Raw genomic sequence first — 24458 nt, 5'->3', positions numbered from 1 at the left:
ATTTCCTGAGGGAGAGATCTTTATGGTGTATACGGAATACTTACAACCACGATAACGATAACTTGCAATTTTGGGCAAACTTATTGAAAGAAATTATCCTGTTTGGTGGGATGAAAATGACACTGTTTGCAATAAGCGTGCTATTGAAGAATACATTTGAGTTTAGATTTATAGGTTAACTGTTTGCCTTCAAACCACTCTCCAGGCTGTTTTGCATACTTTTTGAACCTTGGAGGTGCTACTTCTGAATTAACTGGCTCATCAGTTAACATCATCTACAGCTGAGTGCGCCCTGCACCACTCCACCCACCAAGGAAAAATCCTTGGCAGTACCAGGAACTCAACCTGAATACTTTGCATGGCATCCATCACACAACCATTCAGCTACAGAAACTGATTAACTAATAAGTGGGTGGGGGGTTCAATATCTACCTTAGCAACAAATCAATTCAGTGCACATTACCACTGTACTAGTCATTATTAAATATCATTTCTGAGTTTAGTCTGCTGTGTTCTAGTTGAGTAAATAGTTCCTGGGTTGTTGTAGGCACTATCTACAGCTCCTTGGAAAAAATATTACACTATCCACAGAGAGGACATATGCTCACTGCATTGCATTGAGCATACATGCAATGCACAAGGGGGGCAAGACCTACTTATCCACACTATTCCTCATTGTGCTGCAGCTGATGTGCTGGTCGAAGGTTGCTTCCTCAGATCTCTGTGCCCATCAGTCAGTGCATGAGAACAGCTTTACAGGTTCATTCACATACCTGAAATCTGAACTTCCCTGGGCTCGGCGGATCCCTGTCAAGTGTTTCTTCATTGACCACCAGTATGCCACTGTTGTCAACTTTAAAGAAGTTTGTTGTCAGTTCGAATGCATATGTTGGTTTTGGATCATCAGGACCCTGCAACAATCATAAATCTTGAAAATGGGTAGCATATGTACATATAAACTTAAGCATTTCAAAATTAACTTTCAAGATTCCACAGCAACTAGGAGAAAAACCACTTTCACATAAAGAATTAACACTTCTGTCCTTTCAGTTTTGTGAGCATTGTATTACAGCATTTTCAAAGTTTATACTTTCAGAGTAAAAGAGACCACTCACCAAACAGCAGGAGCATTGAGCCATCAACAGATGCACAAAAAGGGAAAAAAAGAAAAAGAAATAGAAAAAGGCTTGCCAGGTTTTGGAGGAAATAATGAGCTCGAGTACACATACACAAGCGAGCGTACCGACCACCCACCCACGCACCCACGCACCCACCCACCCACCCACCCACATGCACACACACACACACACACACACACACACACACACACACACACACACACACACACACACGTGTCCAGCTACATTGAGCTGGCTGAACATACAGTCAGACAGCATAATGTAGCTGTGCAGGTAGTTTGTGTGTGTGTGTGTGTGTGTGTGTGTGTGTGTGTGTGTGTGCGTGTGTGGAGGAGGGGAGGGGGGCATATGTGCTTGGTTGTGCATGCTCATTAATGGATTTATCCAAAATCTAAGAAGTTTTCATTTTCTTTTTCAAGTGCTTGTCAACAACTCAACACTTCTACTATTCAGTGAGTGGTCTCCATTACTACTAAGTATTTACATTTTGAAACTTCCTGGCAGATTAAAACTGCGTGCTGGACCGATAATTGAACTTGGGACCTTTGCCTTGAGCCTTTGTTCGAGTCTTGGTCCGGCACACAGTTTTAATCTGCCAGGAAATTTCATATCAGCGCACACTCCACTGCAGAGTGAAAATCTCATTCTGGAAACTATTTACATTTACCAGAACTTTCCTTACCATATTGCTACAAATTCTGTGACAAAAGTACGTACAAGATCAGCATCAGTTACTGTAAGCTTAATTGGGTTCCCACTGGCATCAATAACTTTAGTTCCAATTGGTGCATTTTCATCCACAAATCCATCAGCTGCAGAGACCTGGATTTTTGGTGGGTTGCTGTCCACTGGCTTGACTGTGATGAACAGTTTTGCAGTTGCAAATCTGCGTTGTTCAGATTCTTCTTCTGCCTAATGGAACAAGGCAATAGCATTTTCAATAACTTACTTGGAAGTATATATCTTTTATTGTAATTGTAATTTTCTAAATTATACCTCACCTTTATAATTATCTCAAATTTTTTAGCAACAGATGTATCAACAGGCTGTATCTGCCTTACAGCTCCTGTCTGAGGGTTTATTTCAAAATAATCCTTGTAGGACGATGGCATTCCACTCAGAAAACTATAATGAATAGGAGAATTTATGGAATCCATGTCAACAGCTTGAATCTTTTCTGGGGATATGCTGAGAATGCCAGCCAAGATTCCACTTGAAACCTAGAAAAGAACAAAAGTTTCTGGGATACCAACAAGGGACACAGATAGCTTCTTTGAGACATAAAACATCTCTAACAGTGCAAATAAATGTAAATGAACTGTCAAATAAAAAGTGAGAGAAAGAATGAATTTCATAAGTATGATTGAGGGTAATGAAGACATAAGAAGTTTAAAAATTAATTTTATATTATTACTAAAATTAATAATAATGAATTCTTTCACAGATGAAATAGCACAGTTTAAACAAAACTTCTGATAAATATTAATACCAAGTTGGCACATTATGTATATCTATTACATTCTGAATAATACAGGTGCTAACTTAAATGACTGAGCATTTCTTGGTTGCTCCGTAATAGCTGTACCGAAACTAAAATGAAAATTTACATTCAGTTTAAAGTAACTACTTTAATTTGACACTTTTCACTTAAAACAATTGTGAGTACCATAGTGAGTTCCTCTCTTCGATAAGCCCTCTGTAACCTTGTGTTCAGAAGAAAGAGTTCTACTTAATGTGGAGAACATGCTGCTGTCTAAAGTTTGAGGTCCATTAACACCATTTTCATGAGCATAAAATCCTTCAATCCATTAGTAAAAAAAAAAAAAAAATGAGATACAAAAATAAGGAACAACAAAGTAAATACCCCAAGAATAAAGCAAAAAATACCTTGATTATTATTAAACAAGGAATACAAAAATGTTCATATACTAAATGAAAACCTGATTTTTGAAGTATTACAGTAGTCCTTAATGGCAATTGTTTTGGATTAAGCTCAATTGTGACCATTATGAATATCACTTGAAATTACAAATTGCTGAAATCAGTCACATTTATTACAATGTAGTTTGGACAATGTTTTTTGAAGTATTACATTTTCATCATCAGATGGACTTACATTAATTGATATGGCACAGACTTTATATGTAAGACTGTGTTTATTGGGAGGGCTTTGGGAAAGTCTAGCTCTTCTACAAGGAGTTCACATACACAGTCTAGTCAATGGATGTATTATACAGTGCATGGAATATAAGGGAATTTCTGACTCTAGGACTTTATTTGAAATAATTAGGAGGTAAATGTCCTCAAAGTCTGCACCCCTTGAAGGTGAACCAAAGATGGAAGGGGGGAGCAAAGGTCCCATTTTTAATTTTTTTGTTTCTGTCCCATAACTCAGAAATGGTGCACTGTAGAAAAAAAAGTTCCAAACAAAAATGGTAACTAATTAAATTTCCTATAAAATTTCTGTATACGTATTTGTCAAATTTCCAACACTTTTCGAGATACGTTTTGTTGAAAATCAATGACTTTAAAAAAATCATTTTACCTCACTCTTTTTGTCGAACATTTGTTTCTAGTGCCTCCTGTGGACATTTCTCAGAAAAATTGTCTGAAATGAAGTTGCAGAGCATTTCATTTCCTTTAACTTGATACAGACTTTTGCCACTTCATCTTCAACCAGTCAAAAGTTATAGAACTTCTAAGCTCTAAACATACTTACTTATAGAGGAACTTCGAAACTGAGTGTACTTTTCCAACCCTCTCCCACCTTCGGCTCTCATCCCGTGGGAAAGGACTAAGTATTTTTAAATTGTAACTATTCGTAATAAAGTCATAAAGTCAGAAATCTCATACATTCCATGCTCTCTATACCCCTCATTTGAGCACTCATTCACTGAACTAATAGGAAACTTGTGCAACCCATTTCTGAGTCTTGTTCAAGTGTTTGGGATCCTCACCAGTTCGATTTACAGGTAGACATCAAAGCAATTCAGAAGCACGATGCTAGATTTGTTACTAGTCTATTCAGTCAAGACCTGAGTGGTACAAGATGGTTTGTGAATGCAAATGGGAATCCCTGGTGGGAAGATGTTCTTTTCACAAAACACTACTGAGAAAATTTAGAGAACAGGTATTTGCAGCTAACTTCAGAATGATTTACTGCTACCAACACACATTTCGCATGAGGACCATGAAGACAAGGTAAAAAAAAAAAATTGGGCCTGTACAGAGGCATATAGACAATCTTATTTTCTTCCTCCATTTGTGAGCAGCGCTGGAAAGGACTAGCAGTGGTACGTGGTACCCTCTGCCATATCTCATACAGTGGCTTGAAGAGTACGTACCTAGGTGTAGGTATGAATGTGGATGTAGATTCTGGGGTAACCTGTGGCCCTGCATAGGGAGGTAGAAGCCCTAGCCCTGTTTAGCACAACACTGACACGGGGATAGTTTGATTACACACATGAACAAAAATACACAAGGGTTTCATAAATTTCAATTATAAGCTTCTAGGACTTCTAGAGAGGAATGACTAAATAAAATTTTGAATAAGTTCCCATGTCCAGAAACATACTGTTTCTGTTCTATGATGGCTTCAGTTCAGATGTTTAACTCATTGACTCCAGCTTCAGGACCTGGATTAGGGTTGACACAGTACCATTATAAGCTAACAATTCAAATGGAAACATAATGAAACATCCATTTGTCACTTATGCACATTTGTTTGTATTAACACTTAAATATTACGTGTTTATATTATTCCAAAACAAAAAAGAACCCAGCATACTGTACATGCAGAACTGTACTGATGCATTACAATAGTGGCTCGATGTGGTGACCACCGATGTTGTTACAAACATTGTACCTATGAAGCATGTTCTGGCACGTGCTCACCATCCTACCCGGTGTCTCTTCAATTTCTATTGAAGTGGCCAGAACTCGCACCAGCAGATCTTCCTCCATCTCTATGGGAGTATCATAAATCAAACTTTGCATATGACACTAAATGACATCAGCTGAGCATCTAATGTAGTACATGTCATCCTGTCTACCCTTTTGCATTCCAGGACAAGCAACTCAAGATCTTTCTTTTTCCTCTCAGCAGATGTGGCACACTACACATCTGAAATGAAATCATCATAGAATGGAAAGGTACATGTCTGAACATGGGTTCCTATTCAAAATATTATGTACTCGCTCCCTTTTACTAGTCCTAGAAGTTTGTAACAGGAATTTCCAAAGACTCTGTGAACCTTATCTTTGGGTTAAAATAGTTTTTTGTCCTCTGGTATCAGACAGCACCATATGTTACCCAACAGTCATAGGTATAACACATCTGTGCCATACTAACTGATATAAATCAATCTGATGAACAAGGTGCAACAACAATGTTCCAGGGGTCAATGTACGGATGGGCAGGGCTGAGCAGAGAGGGCAAGGAGGAAATGGACAAAGATAGGAGGAGATGAAAAGGCACATGGGCAGGAGGAGATGAAAAGTGGGAGTGGTGAGGAGTAGATAGGCAGATAGATGGGTGTGGAGAAGGAGAGAGACAGAAGGATGGGAGGAGGAGGAGTTGGGCAGACGTGGGAGAGGAAGAGGTGGAGATGGACAGTTAGAGGGGGAGCAGGAGAGAGACAGAGAGAGACGGAAGTGGAGATGGCAGAAGAAGGGGGAGGAGAGATGGAAGGAGACAGGGGGCAGAGCAGGGGATGGACAAAGAGAGGTAAGAGGGGGGGATGGACAGAGAAATGGGGAAGGAGGAGATGGAAACAATGAGGAAGATGGAGGAGATAGGAGATCAAGAGACAGAGAGAGAGAGAGCTGTGGGTAAATGGCTGGTATACAATATGTAAAAGAACGAAAAGGGAACAATAAGAATGGAGGACTGAAAATGAAGTGCTCACACCAAAAAGGGTCTGAGGCACAGATATAACTCTTTCGCTCCTATTGTCCAATCTATACATCAAAGAAGCAATGACCAAAATTTTAAAAAAAATATTCAAGTGCAGGATTAAAATTCAGGGTGGAAAGATATCAACGACAAACTTTGTTGATGCCATTTTTATCCTCAATGAAGATGAAGACCTGTTGAAGGGAATGAACAATCTAATGAGCACACACCTTGAATCAAAAGTAAACCAAATAAAGTCACATATATGAGGAGTTGCAGAAATAAGAGTAGTGATAAACTTGACATTAAAATTGTGTCCATTTAGGAAGCCTGCTAACCTGGAAGCAAAACAACAAATAACTGACGGAACAAGGATTAGATAAAAAGCAGACTAGCACAGGCAAAGGATAACCCTCCGCCACACACCGTTGGGTGGCTTGCGGAGTATAAATGTAGATGTAGATGTATTCCTGGTCAAAGAAGTATATTAATATCAAACATCAGCTTTAATTTGAGGAAGACATTTCTGAGAATAAATGTACGAAGCACAGGATTGTACGGTAGTGATTCACGGACTAAGGGAAGACAGGAAAATAAGACAATAAATGCGTTTGGGACACGGTTGTAAAGAACGATGTAGAAAATTAGGAAAACTGATAAGATAAGGCACGAGGAGGTTCTCCGTAGAATCGACGAAGAAAGGAACGTATAGAAAAGGCTGACAAGGAGAAGAGACAGGATGGCAGGATGTGTGTTAAAGCGAGAGGATGTAACTTCCACAGTACTAGAGCATAATAATTATATGCGAAGACAGAGAGTGAAATATACCAATAAATAATTGAGGACGTATGATGCAAGTGCTACTCAGAGATGGAGAGGTTGGCACAAGAGAGCATCAAACAAGCCAGAAAACACGATTATAAAACAACAACAAATTTTTAAAAAATTGATCAGAAGAACTTATCGAGTACCACAAAAAGGTTAAAACAAAATACATATACATCTCGCGTTTATGTCTAATTGTATGCTAAAATCAGTTATTAATGAAGTGTATTATCAGTGACATGTTACGTCTTAATGGGTTATCACAAAATTGTCATTCGTTCGTCCTCAGACTCACCGAGGCGGAGTACTCGGGGTTGATGCAGACGCCGTTGAGCGGCGTGCAGCCCTGGTAGATGAAGGACGGCTCCTGGTCGTCGTCATCCTGCACCGTCACCGTCAGTGTCGCCGTCGCCGATAGCCGCTGCGACGCGTTACGTGCGCGGTCCTGCAACACGAAGAGTTCCTCATTCAAACAGTGAAGGCATCTCAGCTCCTCTCACAACGCCGGAACCGCTGCTCTACACATCTAATTAGCCTTCCCTGGCGAAGAGTGTCGAGTACACACATTCGCTGTTGCAATATCATCACGTGTCACGTTCATTGTAGGCAACATAGACAGAGAGAGCACTAGAGTCTGCGATAATGTTCACACCCGCACTGGTGACGACACGATATCTATTGCTGTTACCATAAGCTCAGCATTCACTCGATACTGAGACAAAGTCCAGGACGAGAATGTACATCAAACACTCGAAAACGGCATCTTTCACCAACCAATGTGCTCAGTGCAGGGTAGGAGCAGAATCCACACTACACACCCTTCCCATCCTTTTCGTTCATGATGTACGAAACGCTCGATGAAGATTTCTTATTATGTAATACAATATTCCTGATTGTAGCTATATTATTACTTTTAAAGAATTGTGCGTTAAATGAGAAGTGACCGTTGGCAACGACGAATTTTTCCGAACTAAAACTGGCCGAATCACCCAGAAAAAGTGGCTCATATGTCATAATCACCACGAGTATTAACGCGGTCACACCCACAACAGCAAGCCTGACAAGCGAAAACGACCTCGAGGCTTCGTCGATTTTAAGTTATGTAAATTTGTGCAACCATACCTATGTCGCATGCTCGAGCATTCGCACCGACAATGTGAACGCTTGTGCAAGCAAATGCGGGTTACGAGGCGATTTTCGTAGCAACAGTGCGTCGAGCGATGTGAAGCAAATGTGAACGTTCAATGTAAACATTCAATATCCTCTGGCAGTTCTCTTCGGTACAGGTTCCACGAGTACAGGTTCTGCCTAAGGACGCAGTAAAGGCCCTCAACGTTGTCGGCGTGTACGAGATACAGCGGAGCGCTAAGCCGCCTGCACTGGGGAAACCCGATGGCCTTTTATTTTAGCTCCCGCATAGCTGAGGACGAGCGCGGCGTTCGGTTGAGACAAAATGAGTCGGCACCAGCGGAGCTGTCAAGCATGGCGAGCACTGGCGGGACGGCCGTGGATGCGCACACGGAAAATCCGATACTCAGCCGAAACACTGACGGCGGCGATTGAGGAGTTTAGTGAATTTGTGCCTCCAGTTATTCTCCAGTTATTTGCCTCCAGTTATTTCGAATTTTCAATTGTTATCCGGCATCAATAGCAAGAAGAAGATGATCAACAAAAGTGCTTCGCAAAGTTTCAAGTCTAGTGCCACGCAAAAATCTCACAGTGAAAAATCATCCAGATCAAAATGTAAGTGTGTAACATGTGAAGTCCATCCTGACAAAGCAAAACTAGTTGAAACTATTAATTCTTTGCAAGAAATTGTGCGCAGATCCTTGGCAGGAAACAAAGTGTTAGCTGATAGACTCAAATGTCTTGAAAATGATCATAGAAAACTAAAAACCGCCGAGCAGGGCATAAGTGAATTCGACAGAAATAAAGTGTACACAGTGACCGAAGATTCCGTCGCCATTTCAAGTTTTCCAACACATTCTGGGTGTACCGGTAATGCTAACCATAGCGCAATCATTTCGTCGTCTTTAGTAATAAATTCTCCTGCCGTGTTCCAAAAAACGGTAGGCCTATCTACAAAAGATCAAATCGTGCCCCATCTGAAAGAAAAGCCAGTTATTAAGCAAAATGTGGAACATCACCAACCAATACCGTCACTCAAGGTAAATTCAACATTCAAGACGACAGTTAATTTAACTAACACCACAAATGCAGCAAGAAGAATAAACGTATGTTTAATGGGTGATAGTCATCTTAGAGGTCTTGCACACGAAATAAAAAGCGTAAACAGTGAAGTAAATGCTTCAGGTTTTATTAAACCTGGCGCTCGTCTTGACCAAGTGCTTTCAACTGTAAACAATATCTCTCGAAAGACAATGAAGGAAGACTTCATTGTAATATGTGGTGGGGCAAACGACGTCGCACACAACGATGGTTTGCATGCAGTTAATGCCCTAAAATCTGCCCTAAACCATCTAAATCACTCAAACGTCATTGTTCTCGAAATTGCACACAGGTATGACTTGCCTCAATTCTCGTGTGTAAACAAGGCAGTAGCATACACAAACAGTCAATATGCAGAAATTTGCAACCGTTACGCAAATGTACAAATGGTTGATGTGCAACATTTTAGTAGAGATCTTTACACCAATCACGGCCTTCACCTCATCGGCGCGGAAAAAGCGACTTAGCGTCCATTATTTGTGAAATCGTCGTAAATGCCAGGAACAACGTATGCTCAAAACACACACATTCGAAGAATGAGTGCTCCACAACACAAGAACACTGCAGGAATGGGTATAGACAGACGACATTGGACAAATGGCTGCTGAAAACACCAGGTAAAGCTGATTCTTCCCAGGCTCCCAGTACATGGAAACAGACCAACTTGAATAAATGGATAGTAAAAAATACCAAACCCACTCTGTCAACTGATATTTCTTTTTTAGGGATAAATGTATAAGTGGTTCTGGTAGGGTGACACGTTCATCAAGCGTTCAACAATCCAAATTCACTTTCAAACTAATTCAGCAGAACTTTCAAAGTCTTGGCAATAAGCACAACGAGTTGGATACCATTGCAGCAATTGATAACCCTGATGTTTTAGTTATAAGTGAACACTGGTACACAGATGAGCTAATTAGTGTATGTAAGCCACTTTCCATGAACTTTTGCTCTGACTTCAGTAGAAAAGAGAAACGTGGTGGTGGGGTAGCTATATTTGCAGCCAGTGGTAGTAATTATAGTGTAATAGATGTAAGTGCTTTCAGCATTGAAGGTGTAATAGAACTAGCAGCAATTAATTATAAGTGGGGGAAAGAGAACTTAATTATTATAGGTCTATACAGACCTCCATCTGGTAGCCTAGATAGTTTCTTTGATGTTCTTAATGACCTGCTTGTTGACATTGACAGTAAACACTGCAATAAAAATGGCTGGGTTAACATAATACTAACTGGAAATATAAACATTGACTTGCAGTCCAATGATTCTGTATCTAAAAACCTAATGCTAATACTAGCTCAATTTAACTTAACATTTCTGATAAACGAGCCCATTAGAGAGGTCAATAGTGTAAAATCATCCATTGACAACATTATAACTAACATGTCCCGCTTTACATGCAGTGCATCAGTTCTGAAGCTTGCCATTTCTGACCACCACGCAGTACAGGTATTGATAGAAGCTGAAAATCTTCATGTCAATAGAAAAGAGAAACAATATGTGACAAAAAGAATGACCAATGACGACAATGTTAAAGATTTCAACAGTTTGATAAAAAGCTTACAATGGGGTCAAAAAAACAGCATTACTTTCAGTGAGTTTTCATCAGATTTTTATTATTGCTTCAATGTCTCATGTCCAGAAATGACCTTTACAGTAAGTGACTGCAAAAAGATACAAAAAAATAACTGGATAAATCATGAAGTAAAAACAGCAAGAGAGAAACTTAGACTTTTCCATTATGCAATGATAAATAATAACAATAATAATAGACTAAAGGTAGAATTTAAGAACTGTCAGGATTACTATAAAGATCTTCTGCTAGAAACTAAAAGTAAATATGTAGCCACAATGTTAAGAAACTCTACTAACACAGGTTTAGCTGTTTGGAAAGTAATAAATAGCTTTAGGGATTGTAAACCATAAAGGGCATACCATGAAATGTCAATGTCAGATTGCAAATGTTTTTAATGAGTACTTTTCTTCTGTTGGAAAATCTGTCAATGACCATTTTAAGAATCTTCAGCATAGATATAGGGGCATTCCATTCAAACAAAGCATATACTTGGCCCCAACCAATAACAAGGAAGTTAAAAACATAGTAATGTTATTAAAAAATACAAAATCAGCAGGCTATGATGGATTGTCTATCAGTACACTGAAAAGATGCATAGACAACATATCTGATGCCATGGCCACAGCAGTAAATGATGTAATTGCATCAGGTTCTTTCTCAGATAGTCTAAAGACAGCACAAGTAACCCCGATTCACAAGAAAGGTGATAAATCTAAAATTGAAAACTACCGCCCCATCTCAATCTTACCCGCATTTTCTAAGGTAGTTGAGAAAATTATTTATACTAGACTAATGACATTCCTGAGCCAACACAATTTAATATTTGAAAATCAGAATGGCTTTATGAAAAACAAGTCAACATCAGTAGCAGCAGCACAATTAATAGACAAAATAATAACGGCCATAGAGAACAAGGAGTACATAACTGGAGTGTTCCTTGATCTAGAAAAAGCTTTTGATTGTGTCAACATCACCATATTATTTGACAAGCTGTGGAACCTGGGTACCAGAGAAACTGGCTATGAGCTAATAAAATCGTATATGAGCAATAGAAAACAATTTGTCTTGCTTAAAACAAATGGTGGGTCTTACAAATCTAAAATTACAGATATCAAATATGGAGTGCCTCAAGGTTCTGTCTTGGGACCCCTTCTTTTCTTGATTTATGTTAATGATATACAGTATTGTTCTCCTAACTGTGCAAAAATATTGTATGCAGATGACACATCAGTAGTGTGTAAACACAAACACTATGAGAGACTGGAGGTACAGTGCCACAGAGTAACTAATGCAATAGTCAAGTATTTTAATGAAAGCCATCTAAATGTAAGTGCTTCAAAGAGTGCAATGATGGAATTTAAGACAAGGAAACAAATAGAATTTGACATGAAATTATCCATAGGAAATGCCATTGTAAAAAAGGAAAAATGGACAAAGTTCTTGGGAATTACAATCCAGGACAGCCTCAAATGGGACATGCATATTGATTCCTTAGCATGTAAGCTGTCGAAGAATGTGTTTGCTATAAATATGATTAGCAAATATTGTAAGGACATGTGTGTACTAAAAACTGCTTATCATGACCTATTCTCGTCAAACTTAAAACTATGCTGTAGAAATATGGGGTGCAACAACTCAAGCCAACCTAAGTACATTATTAATACTACAGAAAAAGTTAACAGAATTATTTGTGGTGCCAAACCTCGAGAATCATGTCGGAATCTGTTCCCAAAATTAGGTGTGCTTACCATTATAGGTGTATACATATTGAAAGTTATACTGCTTGTGGAAACAATAAATCCAAATTTCAACTGTGACCTGCACCAGTACGATACAAGGCAAAAGTTCAGATACCATGTAAATAGCCACAGAAGAGATTTATATGAAAAAAATGCACTTCATTTGGCTGAAGCTAGCCAATGCCCTACCAAAAAGTCTCACAACCCTTCCTACTAACAAATTAAAAGATCGGCTAAAAAGAATTGTAATTGAAAACCCTTTTTATTCCCTAGACGAGTATTATATCTGTATGAAAAGTGCTTCATAAGTATGTCAAGCTCATAGTTTTAAGTAACCTACAACTAATATAATGTTGATAAAAACAATATTTGTAATATCGTGATTGTATACTACCAGACGTAAAATCCATCAAAATGTAAAATTTATTAATACAAACAAATCTTTAGTTTGTAATTTATAAACTGACGTATTCAGAAGAATAATCTGTATGATGTCCTGAAACTGTATTATTTCTAGGGATTGTTTTTGATTATTCGATGTTGAATAAATATTATTATTATTATTATTAAATCCCGAAGCAGACTGACAACGCGGACAGGGAAGGCGTTCCTGCTGGCTGCCTTCCGTAACCGAGGCTCGGCTATCCAAGGGGACGTCTCCTACTAGATTAATCGTTCTCGCCGCATTCAGCCGCCTCGTAATACTAGATTATGTTCTCTTGTGACACGTTTTTACCAGGTTACTTTACTATCTATCTCTTCGGTACTGATTTTAAACTAATGTCCCAATGATTCAGATACTTGGCATTTTAAACGTAGCTCAGAACTGGAAGGCAGTGCAGTACGTGGGGGTAAGAACCACCCATCCGCAATAGAGGAAGGGATGCGGGTGAAACGGTGTGACAAAGAAGAGTAACGCAGAGCACCCGAGTCACTTCCCCCGTCGCAGCGTTCGGACGTTCTCGCTAGTGCCCTCCGCGTGATCGTAATTTGTTTACTTTTCGCGACGAGTGTCGTGCTATTCGCGTTCTTACTAGTATTTCCCTACTCATTTCATAGTTTTTCGAGAAGAATCGCTTACGCGCAGTGTAGCGTACGCCGGATTGTGTGTGTTTTCTTCGACACACGTTCGCGGCGGTAGCACTGTATAGTTCACCGTAAAATGGCCGACCCCCTGACACGGGTCTGGTCATACGGTCGGCACTAGAGATCTGCCATCAACACGCACCGACAGACGTTCCGTTACCACCGACGTCCGACAACCGCGGTGAGATCCAGCAGGCCGAGTCACCACACTCGGATACACAGTTTCTCCAACATCAACACGAGCTTCAACATCAACCCGAATAGCAACTTCTGTACCACCATCATCAACAACTGCCGTTTCAGCAGCAACAACTGGTTCAACAGCACTAGTTTTAGCTGTTGCAGCTACAACAACACCAATTCCAGCACTATCACCAGCACCAACAACAGTTCCGTCAGGTTAGGCATCAATTTAACTACCCCAGTGATCCTTCCGGCTGCGCCATTGAAGCCAATGCACCTGCAAGTGAGCAGCAGGTAAGCGGTCCGCTCAGTAAACGGCTGGGTGTCGACTCTCCGCCGTCCCAGCCTGTGACATGTGTGAGTTATTGGGTTCCGCTAGCCTTTCTAGTAATGGTACAGCGCAGACAAACTCGGAACGCTCTCAGAGTCAACAGTTGGCTTCCTCTGCTGCGGTCGTACGCCCGAGTGTCAGCAACCGGTACAGTCGATCATATGCAGGCACCTGTATTGCCTTCGTGGAGAGCTCGGACAAGAACATTGGCAAACTCCACCCTATGTCAGGGCAAGTTATTATTTTCCTGTAACTCTCATCTCAAGCATGACATTGTTGACATTAGTCCGCTAGGTAGAAACAGAGTTAAGATAGAACTGAAAACTGCTGCGGCTGCTAATGCTTTGACACAAGTCCCTGTTTTAAAAGATCGTAAGTCTGACGTCTATATTCCCAACTTCCTATTCCATACCTATTGCATTATTTGTGATGTTGACATCAGCCTGACAGATATGGAGATGGCTGACGCAATGGAGAACATATATTCTGTCGCTAGTATCGAACGATACACTAAGAAAGATCATTCGCATTATGTACAAACTGTGCCGATTCCTCTCTGTTTGACTATGTTCGGTTCCCAAACTCTGTCCTCATATGTTGCTAGTCTGGAGACACGTTTCCCAGTAGCACGTCGCACCAGTCATTCAATGTAGGAATTGTTAGCTTTTTCATCATCGGGCAAGCCAATGTAGAAGTCATACTGGTTGCCGCAAGTGTGGTAGTCCACACCCAGCAGATTCATGTACGGCGGCGTTTCCGACGTGCTTAAATGGCACTTTACGGCACCCAGTGACAGACCGTTCGTGCGCAACCTTTATCCGTCGACAAGGGCTCCATCGTGCAAAAGCCTACGCCACGTCGGGGATGGTAATTGGTTGCCCTCAGCTCTCGCACACTGCTGTTCTCTGCCAGCCTCCTAGTCCCCAAAATCCCCTGGATTTCCCACCTCTACCTCCAAGGCATTTCCCACAACCAATAGTCGCTTTACGAGACTCTTCCACGGGATCAACGCCACCGCCGCTGTCGCCCCAGTTAGGCTCTCTCCCTCTGGATGCCGCGCACCGTCAACCCGACTTCTTCCAGTCGGCAGACAGCTCTGGCACAAGAGGTCATTGAGATGGCGTGCGGTGACAGGGGTTCTCACAGACATTATTCGTCACGAATATTCTGTCTCTCCTCATCTCCATAGCTGGCCGCTGTGGCCGAGCAGCTCTAGGCGCTTCAGTACGGAACCGCGCGACCGCTACTGTCACAGATTCGAATCCTGCCTCGGGCACGGATGTGTGTGATGTCCTTTGGTTAGTTAGGTTTAAGTAGCTCCACGTCTAGGGGACTGATGACCTCAAATGTTAAGTCCCATAGTGCTCAGAGCCATTTGAACCATCCTCGTCTCCCCCAAGCCCCGCTACCACCCAACCCATATCCTCATCAGTACAGTCAACAACCGCCACCACTTTGTAATAACAACGAATTTTTTTTTTTTTTTGTCATCAGTCTACTGACTGGTTTGATGCGGCCCGCCACGAATTCCTTTCCTGTGCTAACCTCTTCATCTCAGAGTAGCACTTGCAACCTACGTCCTCAATTATTTGCTTGACATATTCCAATCTCTGTCTTCCTCTACAGTTTTTGCCCTCTACAGTTCCCTCTAGTACCATGGAAGTCATTCCCTCATGTCTTAGCGGATGTCCTATCATCCTGTCCCTTCTCCTTATCAGTGTTTTCCACATATTCCTTTCCTCTCCGATTCTGCGTAGAACCTCCTCATTCCTTACCTTATCAGTCCACCTAATTTTCAACATTCGTCTATAGCACCACACCTCAAATGCTTCGATTCTCTTCTGTTCTGGGTTTCCCACAGTCCATGTTTCACTACCATACAATGCTGTACTCCAGATGTACATCCTCAGAAATTTCTTCCTCAAATTAAGGCCGGTATTTGATATTAGTAGACTTCTCTTGGCCAGAAATGCCTTTTTTGCCATAGCGAGTCTGCTTTTGATGTCCTCCTTGCTCCGTCCGTCATTGGTTATTTTACTGCCTAGGTAGCAGAATTCCTTAACTTCATTGATTTCGTGACCATCAATCCTGATGTTAAGTTTCTCGCCGTTCTCATTTCTACTACTTCTCATTACCTTCGTCTTTCTCCGATTTACTCTCAAACCATACTGTGTACTCATTAGACTGTTCATTCCGTTCAGCAGATCGTTTAATTCTTCTTCACTTTCACTCAGGATAGCAATGTCATCAACGAATCGTATCATTGATATCCTTTCACCTTGTATTTTAATTCCACTTCTGAACCTTTCTTTTATTTCCATCATTGCTTCCTCGATGTACAGATTGAAGAGTAGGGGCGAAAGGCTACAGCCTTGTCTTACACCCTTCTTAATACGAGCACTTCGTTCTTGATCGTCCACTCTTATTATTCCCTCTTGGTTGTTGTACATATTGTATATGACCCGTCTCTCCCTATAGCTTACCCCTACTTTTTTCAGAATCTCGAACAGCTTGCACCATTTTATATTGTCGAACGCTTTTTCCAGGTCGACAAATCCTATGAAAGTGTCTTGATTTTTCTTAAGCCTTGCTTCCATTATTAGCCGTAACGTCAGAATTGCCTCTCTCGTCCCTTTACTTTTCCTAAAGCCAAACTGATCGTCACCTAGCGCATTCTCGATTTTCTTTTCCATTCTTCTGTATATTATTCTTGTAAGCAGCTTCGATGCATGAGCTGTTAAGCTGATTGTGCGATAATTCACGCACTTGTCAGCTCTTGCCGTCTTCGGAATTGTGTGGATGATGCTTTTCCGAAAGTCAGATGGTATGTCGCCAGACTCATATATTCTACACACCAACGTGAATAGTCGTTTTGTTGCCACTTCCCCCAATGATTTTAGAAATTCTGATGAAATGTTATCTATCCCTTCTGCCTTATTTGACTGTAAGTCCTCCAAAGCTTTTTTAAATTCCGATTCTAATACTGGATCCCCTATCTCTTCTAAATCGACTCCTGTTTCTTCTTCTATCACATCAGACAAATCTTCACCCTCATAGAGGCTTTCAATGTATTCTTTCCACCTACCTGCTCTCTCCTCTGCATTTAACAGTGGAATTCCCGTTGTACTCTTAATGTTACCACCGCTGCTTTTAATGTCAGCAAAGGTTGTTTTGACTTTCCTGTGTGCCGAGTCTTTCCTTCCGACAATCATATCTTTTTCGATGTCTTCACATTTTTCCTGCAGCCATTTCGTCTTAGCTTCCCTGCACTTCCTATTTATTTCATTCCTCAGCGACTTGTATTTCTGTATTCCTGATTTTCCCGGAACATGTTTGTACTTCCTCCTTTCATCAATCAACTGAAGTATTTCTTCTGTTACCCATGGTTTCTTCGCAGCTACCTTCTTTGTACCTATGTTTCCCTTCCCAACTTCTGTGATGGCGCTTTTTAGAGATGTCCATTCCTCTTCAACTGTACTGCCTACTGCGCTATTCCTTATTGCTGTATCTATAGCGTTAGAGAACTTCAAACGTATCTCGTCATTCCTTAGTACTTCCGTATCCCACTTCTTTGCGTATTGATTCTTCCTGACTAATGTCTTGAACTTCAGGCTACTCTTCATCACTACTATATTGTGATCTGAGTCTATATCTGCTCCTGGGTACGCCTTACAATCCAGTATCTGATTTCGGAATCTCTGTCTGACCATGATGTAATCTAATTGAAATCTTCCCGTATCGCCCGGCCTTTTCCAAGTATACCTCCTCCTCTTGTAATTCTTGAACAGGGTATTCGCTGTTACTAGCTGAAACTTGTTACAGAACTCAATTAGTCTTTCTCCTCTTTCATTCCTTGTCCCAAGCCCATATTCTCCTGTAACCTTATCTTCTACTCCTTCCCCTACAACTGCATTCCAGTCGCCATGGACTATTAGATTTTCGTCCCCCTTTACACACTGCATTACCCTTTCAATATCCTCATACACTTTCTCTATCTGTTCATCTTCAGCTTGCGACGTCGGCATGTATACCTGAACTATCGTTGTCGGTGTTGGTCTGCTGTCGATTCTGATTAGAACAACCCGGTCACTGAACTGTTCACAGTAACACACCCTCTGCCCTACCTTCCTATTCATAACGAATCCTACACCTGTTATACCATTTTCTGCTGCTGTTGATATTACCCGATACTCATCTGACCAGAAATCCTTGTCTTCCTTCCACTTCACTTCACTGACCCCTACTATATCTAGATTGAGCCTTTGCATTTCCCTTTTCAGATTTTCTAGTTTCCCTACCACGTTCAAGCTTCTGACATTCCACGCCCCGACTCGTAGAACGTTATCCTCTCGTTGATTGAATAATCAATCTTTTTCTCATGGTAACCTCCCCCTTGGCAGTCCCCTCCCGGAGATCCGAATGGGGGACTATTCCGGAATCTTTTGCCAATGGAGAGATCATCATGACACTTCTTCAAATACAGGCCACATGTCCTGTGGATACACGTTACGTGTCTTTAATGCAGTGGTTTCGATTGCCTTCTGCATCCTCATGTCGTTGATCATTGCTGATTCTTCCGCCTTTAGGGGCAATTTCCCACCCCTAGGACAAGAGAGTGCCCTGAACCTCTATCCGCTCCTCCGCCCTCTTTGACAAGGCCGTTGGCAGAATGAGGCTGACTTCTTATGCCGGAAGTCTTCGGCCGCCAATGCTGATTATTTATCAAAATTTAGGCAGTGGCGGGGATCGAACCCGGGACCGAAGAGGTTTTGATTATGAATCAAAGACGCTACCCCTAGACCACGGGTACAACGAATATGTCATCAAAAAGATTATGCCGTGTATCATGCACCTCTTTGAAGACGCGAAGAGAGAGCCACCAGGAACTTTACAGCCTCGACGACAACTATTAACGACCCTACTTACGTCTAGCAGCTGTGGCAGGCTTAAGGATTCTCCAATGGAATGCACGATCTGCAATTGCCGAAAAGGGAGTCCTCAAACATTAACTCTGGACGCGGAAGATAGCGGTGGCTGTCTCCTCAGAGATGTGGTTTCTCCAGGTTCTGCTGCCCACTTTCGAGGATGGCAGGTTATAGCCAAGACAGGGAAGATGGTCGAGGTGGTGTCGCCCTCTTCATTATAAATGGACTGTATCACACCCAAGTACAGAAGATATCCCACGAGGTTATCGACAGCTCTCAAGCGATAGCTGCCAGGCTCTCTACCACAATTGGTCGCCTAATCATCGTGGCTATTTATAGCCAGCAGAGGTCGTATATTCCCTTTGGAGAATGGTACGCACTGGTTCGGCAGTTGGAACCTCCATTCTTATGTCGTGGGGATTTTAACGCGCACAGCAGACTGTGGGGCTATGCATATAATAGGTTGATCCTTGATAGGGATCCTTGAGGTTCTTGACGAGTTCAATCGTATTCTCCTCGATGATGGATCCGCTACGTTATTTCCAAAATCGTCGGTTTGACTCAGTGTTTGGCGTCACTTTCTTCGACTTTTACGTGAAGTGCTCTATGAGGTTTAACCACTACTCTCTTCTTATATCTGCTCTTTCAATCCGACCTGGTACGGATTCCACACTGATGTATAGGTCGAACGGGTGTTTTGTAAGCCACCTCCATTGTTGATGGACTCCACTTTCTAAGGACTCTCCCAATGAATCTGAACCTGGCACCCGCGTTAACAACAATTAATTTTATATGATCATTCCAGTTCAAATCGTTCCGTACGCATACTCCCAAACATTTTACAGAAGTAACTGCTACCAGTGGTCATCAGGCCCCTAGAACTTAGAAAACCTAACTAACCTAAGGACATCACACACATCCATTCCCGAGGCAGGATTCGAACCTGCCACCGTAGCGGTCGCGCGATTCCAGACTGTAGCGCCTAGAACCGCTCGGTCACCCCGGCCGGCTATTGTTTTGTCTTGTACTTTAAGAGCATATACATGATTGTCATAACACTGTTGTAATTCTGCTCTAATGTTATTGTCTGAAATTATGTTTCTTTGGCACTTGTAGAAAAAAAAGAAAAAAAAAGAGGAACAGGGCACCGCCTGTCGAGTTGGAATTCCTGCACGATGGATGTGCTCAGCAGATTGCGTCACAGCCCCTACAGGAGCTATGTGTGTAGAATTATCTGCTGCAGGAAGTCTGCTAGATTTGATTGGATTTATTGTATAGGTGCACCTATGCAACGCCTGAAGTTTTTTCTACCGAACTGTATCAAACATGTATCACTTGCAACCAGGAGAAAACAGCTCTGTGACCTGTATGGTTGAGTGTAAGATGTAAGTGGTGATATAACGGCATAACTCAGTGATGCCTGGAGCAATTTAAATCAAATTTGGCGTATACATGATTCATTTTACACTGAGGTGACCAAAGTCACGGCACAGCGATATGCACATACACAGATGGCGGTAGTATCGCCGACAAAAGGAATAAAAGGTCACTGTACTGGCGGGCCTGCCATTGGTACTCAGGTGTTTGATGGGTCCGACGTGATTACGGCCGTACGACGGGATTCAACAGATTTTGAACGCGGTACGATATTTGGGGCTCGACGCAAGGGACATTACATTTCGGAAATCGTTAGAGAATTCAATATACCGAGATCCACAGTGTCAAGAGTGTGCAGAGAATTTTCAGGAATTACCTCTCACTACAAACCACACAGTGGCCGATGGCCTTCGCTTAAAGACCGAGAGCGCGTTTGCGTAGAGTTGTCAGTGCTGAAAGACAAGCAACACTGTGTGAAATAACCGCAGAAATCAATGTGGGACGTACGAGGAATGTATCCGTTAGGACTGTAGCGCGATATTTGGCGTTAATGGGCTATGGTAGCCGATGAGCTACGAGAGTGCCTTTGCCAACAGCACGACGTCGCCTTCAGTGGCTCCTGGGCTCGTGACCATACTGCTTGGACCCCAGACTACGGCCTGGTCACGTGAGTCCCGATTTCAGTTGGTAAGAGCTGATGGCAGGGTTAAACCGTGGACCCAAGTTCTCAAAAAGGCACTGTGCAAGCTAGTGGTGGCTCCATAATGGTGTGGGCTGTGTTTACATGGAATGTACTGGGTCCTCTGGTCCAACTGAACCGATCATTGACTGGAAATGGTTACGTCCCATTACTACGAGACCATTTACAGCCATTCATGGACTTCATGTTCCCAAACAACGATGGAATTTTTGTGGATAACACCGCATCATGTCACTGGGCCACAATTGTTCGCGATTGGTTTGAACAACATTCTGGACAATTCGAGCGAATGATTTGGCTATCCAGATCACCCGACATCCGTTCCATCGAAAATTTATGGTACATAAACGAGATGTCAGTTGGTGTTCAAAATCCTGTACCAGTAACACTTTCGCACTCGTGAATAGCGTTAGGGACAGCATGGCCCGGTATTCCTGCAGGGGACTTGTGACGACTTGCTGAGTCCACGCTGCGCCGAGTTGCTGCGCTACGCAGGATAAAAGAGGGTCCGATCCGATATCAGGAGGCAACCCACGACTCTTTTCACCTCGGTGTACTACGTTTTTATTAACTAGCTCTCTTGTCTTTCGGTTTGTCTCTTCAGCACAAATTTTGCAATTTATTGTACACAAAGTTTCCAAATAAACTACAGCATTAAGGATTCCTCACAGCTCAAATCCGGATGACACTGCAGTGTTAATTCGTTTGCTTGTCCGGCGTGTGCTGGAGGGTACTTTGTGCACCACTGCTGCTTCCCCCTGTTCAGTTCCAGTCGTGCACGGTTCGCACGTGCGAAGCCTGCTGATAAGGCCTGCGTACGAGCTCGACTCTGTCTCTAATGTTTACTTCCGCGGTGCTTTGGTCACATATACTTAAGAGTAAGTAAGTAATACTCGTTGAGGCAAGTGAAGAGACACTGAAATCAACCTGAAATGTGATCGCGGCATTTGAAACCGAATGAAAAATTTCACACACACAAGGCTAAAAAAGCGGAAAATAATTATTTAAAGAAAAATAAATTTTAATGTACACCCATGCCCGAGGCAGGATTCGAACCTGCGACCGTAGCGGTCGCGCGGTTCCAGACTGAAGCGGCTAGAACCGCTCGGCCTCAACGGCCGACTTTCCTTAACAGTTTCCACACTGAACCTATGCCTTTCGTAAGTCCATGAAGCATTTGTGACAGGCAACACGCTTTCAGCAGCACCATTAGTGCCAGGTAGAGCTAGCACAAACGCTGTAATGAACTTCAAATTATTGCAGCAGGTATCTGAGATGTAGAGAAGTTGAAAATGATAAATCCCGTTCAGTTTGGTTTCGTCAGAGAGGTATTTTCTTTATTCTTTTGATGTGTTTGTTCTCCATTATGTAACGCAACAAGTCACCTGAAAACACGCTGATACAGAATATCTGGGATAGTTAATGGGAAACGGGACAGTATACATACCGTACATATTTTACCGGAACAATGGTACACTTAAGCTAAATAAGGGACCATCCCTTGAAATACGAAAGTCTGATCACGCTGTTATAACACCAAATACATAGTACTGAAAATTTGTGATAGTGAAGTTTTAATAGCCGGCCGAAGTGGCCGTGCGGTTAAAGGCGCTGCAGTCTGGAACCGCAAGACCGCTACGGTCGCAGGTTCGAATCCTGCCTCGGGCATGGATGTTTGTGATGTCCTTAAGTTAGTTAAGTTTAACTAGTTCTAAGTTCTAGGGGACTAATGACCTCAGCAGTTGAGTCCCATAGCGCTCAGAGCCATTTTTTTTTTTTTTTGAAGTTTTAATAGCTATAAAAATACATAATTGGTGTACGAATAGTTCGCCTTCAAACTGTCATCCATTGTATGCGCCCCGCGCTTTTCGTTGTAAGTCTTACAAGTATTTTCATTTGTATTAGAAATTCACAATACTATCTGGGGGTCAGGAATCTTAATGTGCTACGAGAAATTATCTTCATTTGTGTTAGAAATTTACAATCACAAAATTTCAGGACTATCAGTATAGGGTTGGGAATCTTAATGGGCACCGAGAAATTATTTTACACTTTTTAGTCCAAACAAGGCACGTGGTAAATTAAAAAGCTTATATTACTTTATATTAAAAACTTATTTCTCTAAAATATTTATTTTCTTAGTTCGCATTTCATTGCTGGCTTTGTTTTATTGCGAAAGTTGCAAAAGGACTCGATATTTTTTCTTCGAGCGATTTTCCACAAGACAGATCCTGTATCTGAAATTTTTGCAGTACCTAAATAAAGAAAAAGGCTAAAAACCCTTCATAAATAAGAACACATAAGTAGATAAAATTGTGGCTTTTTAATTAAAAATTGCTTAAACCGTGAAAGGGTCAGCGCTATCGAGGGGGAAAAGCACGGAATGTGCTAGCACGTAGCATCAACTCTTTAGTGTTCACTATGGACCTGGTTTGTGGTTCAGAGCAATGGAAGTGTACTCAAAATACGTAGTTAGCAGAGGCCTATTTTCTTTGCGGACTAGCAGATGATAATGGCCGTGCCGCTCAACGTTTATATTGCGGGAAACGTGCGCTGACAGGAGGACATTTGAGGCGACTGATTCCTCATCTTGCAGAGAGCTCTCCGAACCTAAACCCACCACACTTTTATTTGTGGGAGCCTTTGGAAGCTGTCGTGTACGGAAACACGGTACAAGATGTACAGAGTCTTCGTGCCCGTGTTCTGGAAGGCTGTGAAACAATACGCATTTCTGCAGGGATACACCAGCGCACCAGCGGTTCTAAGCGACGGCGAGTTGATGCGTGTATCCGTGCTAACGGAGGGCATTTTGAACATTTCATTTGGAAAGTGTTTTATACTGTGCTGATACGTTCTTCTCCTGTTTGATTCCCATGATTACCGCGATCATAAAGTCAAGTAGACACTGACCTCTAACAGGGAAACAAAGCACTTCCACACTCATGTCCACATAGCGTATTTCCTTCCTCTACGTGTGAGGAATATTTCCTGGAAGTTCGGCCATACGTTTTTGTTACACACTGTATACTAATAACAAAACTGTAAAATGTCGTGTCTGTGTACTGAAAATATTCATCGATAACTGATTGTGGTGATGTAGGGAGTGTAACTGAATACAGTAACACTATTTTAAAAACTCTGCCTGTCTATTTGAACACGTTAATTTCCAAAACTACTAGACGGATTTTCATGGGCTTCCCACAGGTAACTTTAGAGTAGCTTGGGTCAATATACAGGCTTTATTTCACTAAAATCGGATGACGGTAAAAGATATCTTAATTTATTATCATATCTTATGAGGCAAACTGTCATCTGATGGATTTTTCAGTAAACCAAATACTACTCGGACACAAACACGCAGCTTATTAATGAAGGGGTCCATGGTAGCCCGAAGGTTGTCATTTGGTGTGCTACTGGGCAGTCCAGTGAGATCGTTGAGCCATACTCTTTTTGA

At 41.8% G+C, this 24458-nt stretch overlaps 1 protein-coding gene across 2 annotated transcripts in view; it reads right to left on the bottom strand.

Annotated features, from left to right (window-relative positions):
- LOC124619243 (cadherin-99C) overlaps positions 1–24458 on the bottom strand; it is a 627922-nt gene that overhangs the window by 104724 nt on the left and 498740 nt on the right. For both annotated transcript variants that reach the window (XM_047145486.1, XM_047145488.1), the window contains exons 7-10: positions 7154–7303; positions 2141–2359; positions 1857–2051; positions 774–911 (exon numbers count right to left, since the gene is read on the bottom strand). In XM_047145486.1, the coding sequence (XP_047001442.1) occupies positions 774–911; positions 1857–2051; positions 2141–2359; positions 7154–7303 (702 nt within the window). The remainder of the gene's footprint in view (positions 1–773; positions 912–1856; positions 2052–2140; positions 2360–7153; positions 7304–24458) is intronic.

Source organism: Schistocerca americana, chromosome 6 (assembly GCF_021461395.2).
Source record: "Schistocerca americana isolate TAMUIC-IGC-003095 chromosome 6, iqSchAmer2.1, whole genome shotgun sequence".
Taxonomy (NCBI): Eukaryota; Metazoa; Arthropoda; class Insecta; order Orthoptera; family Acrididae; genus Schistocerca; species Schistocerca americana.
This window is presented reverse-complemented; position numbering and strand designations above follow the sequence as displayed.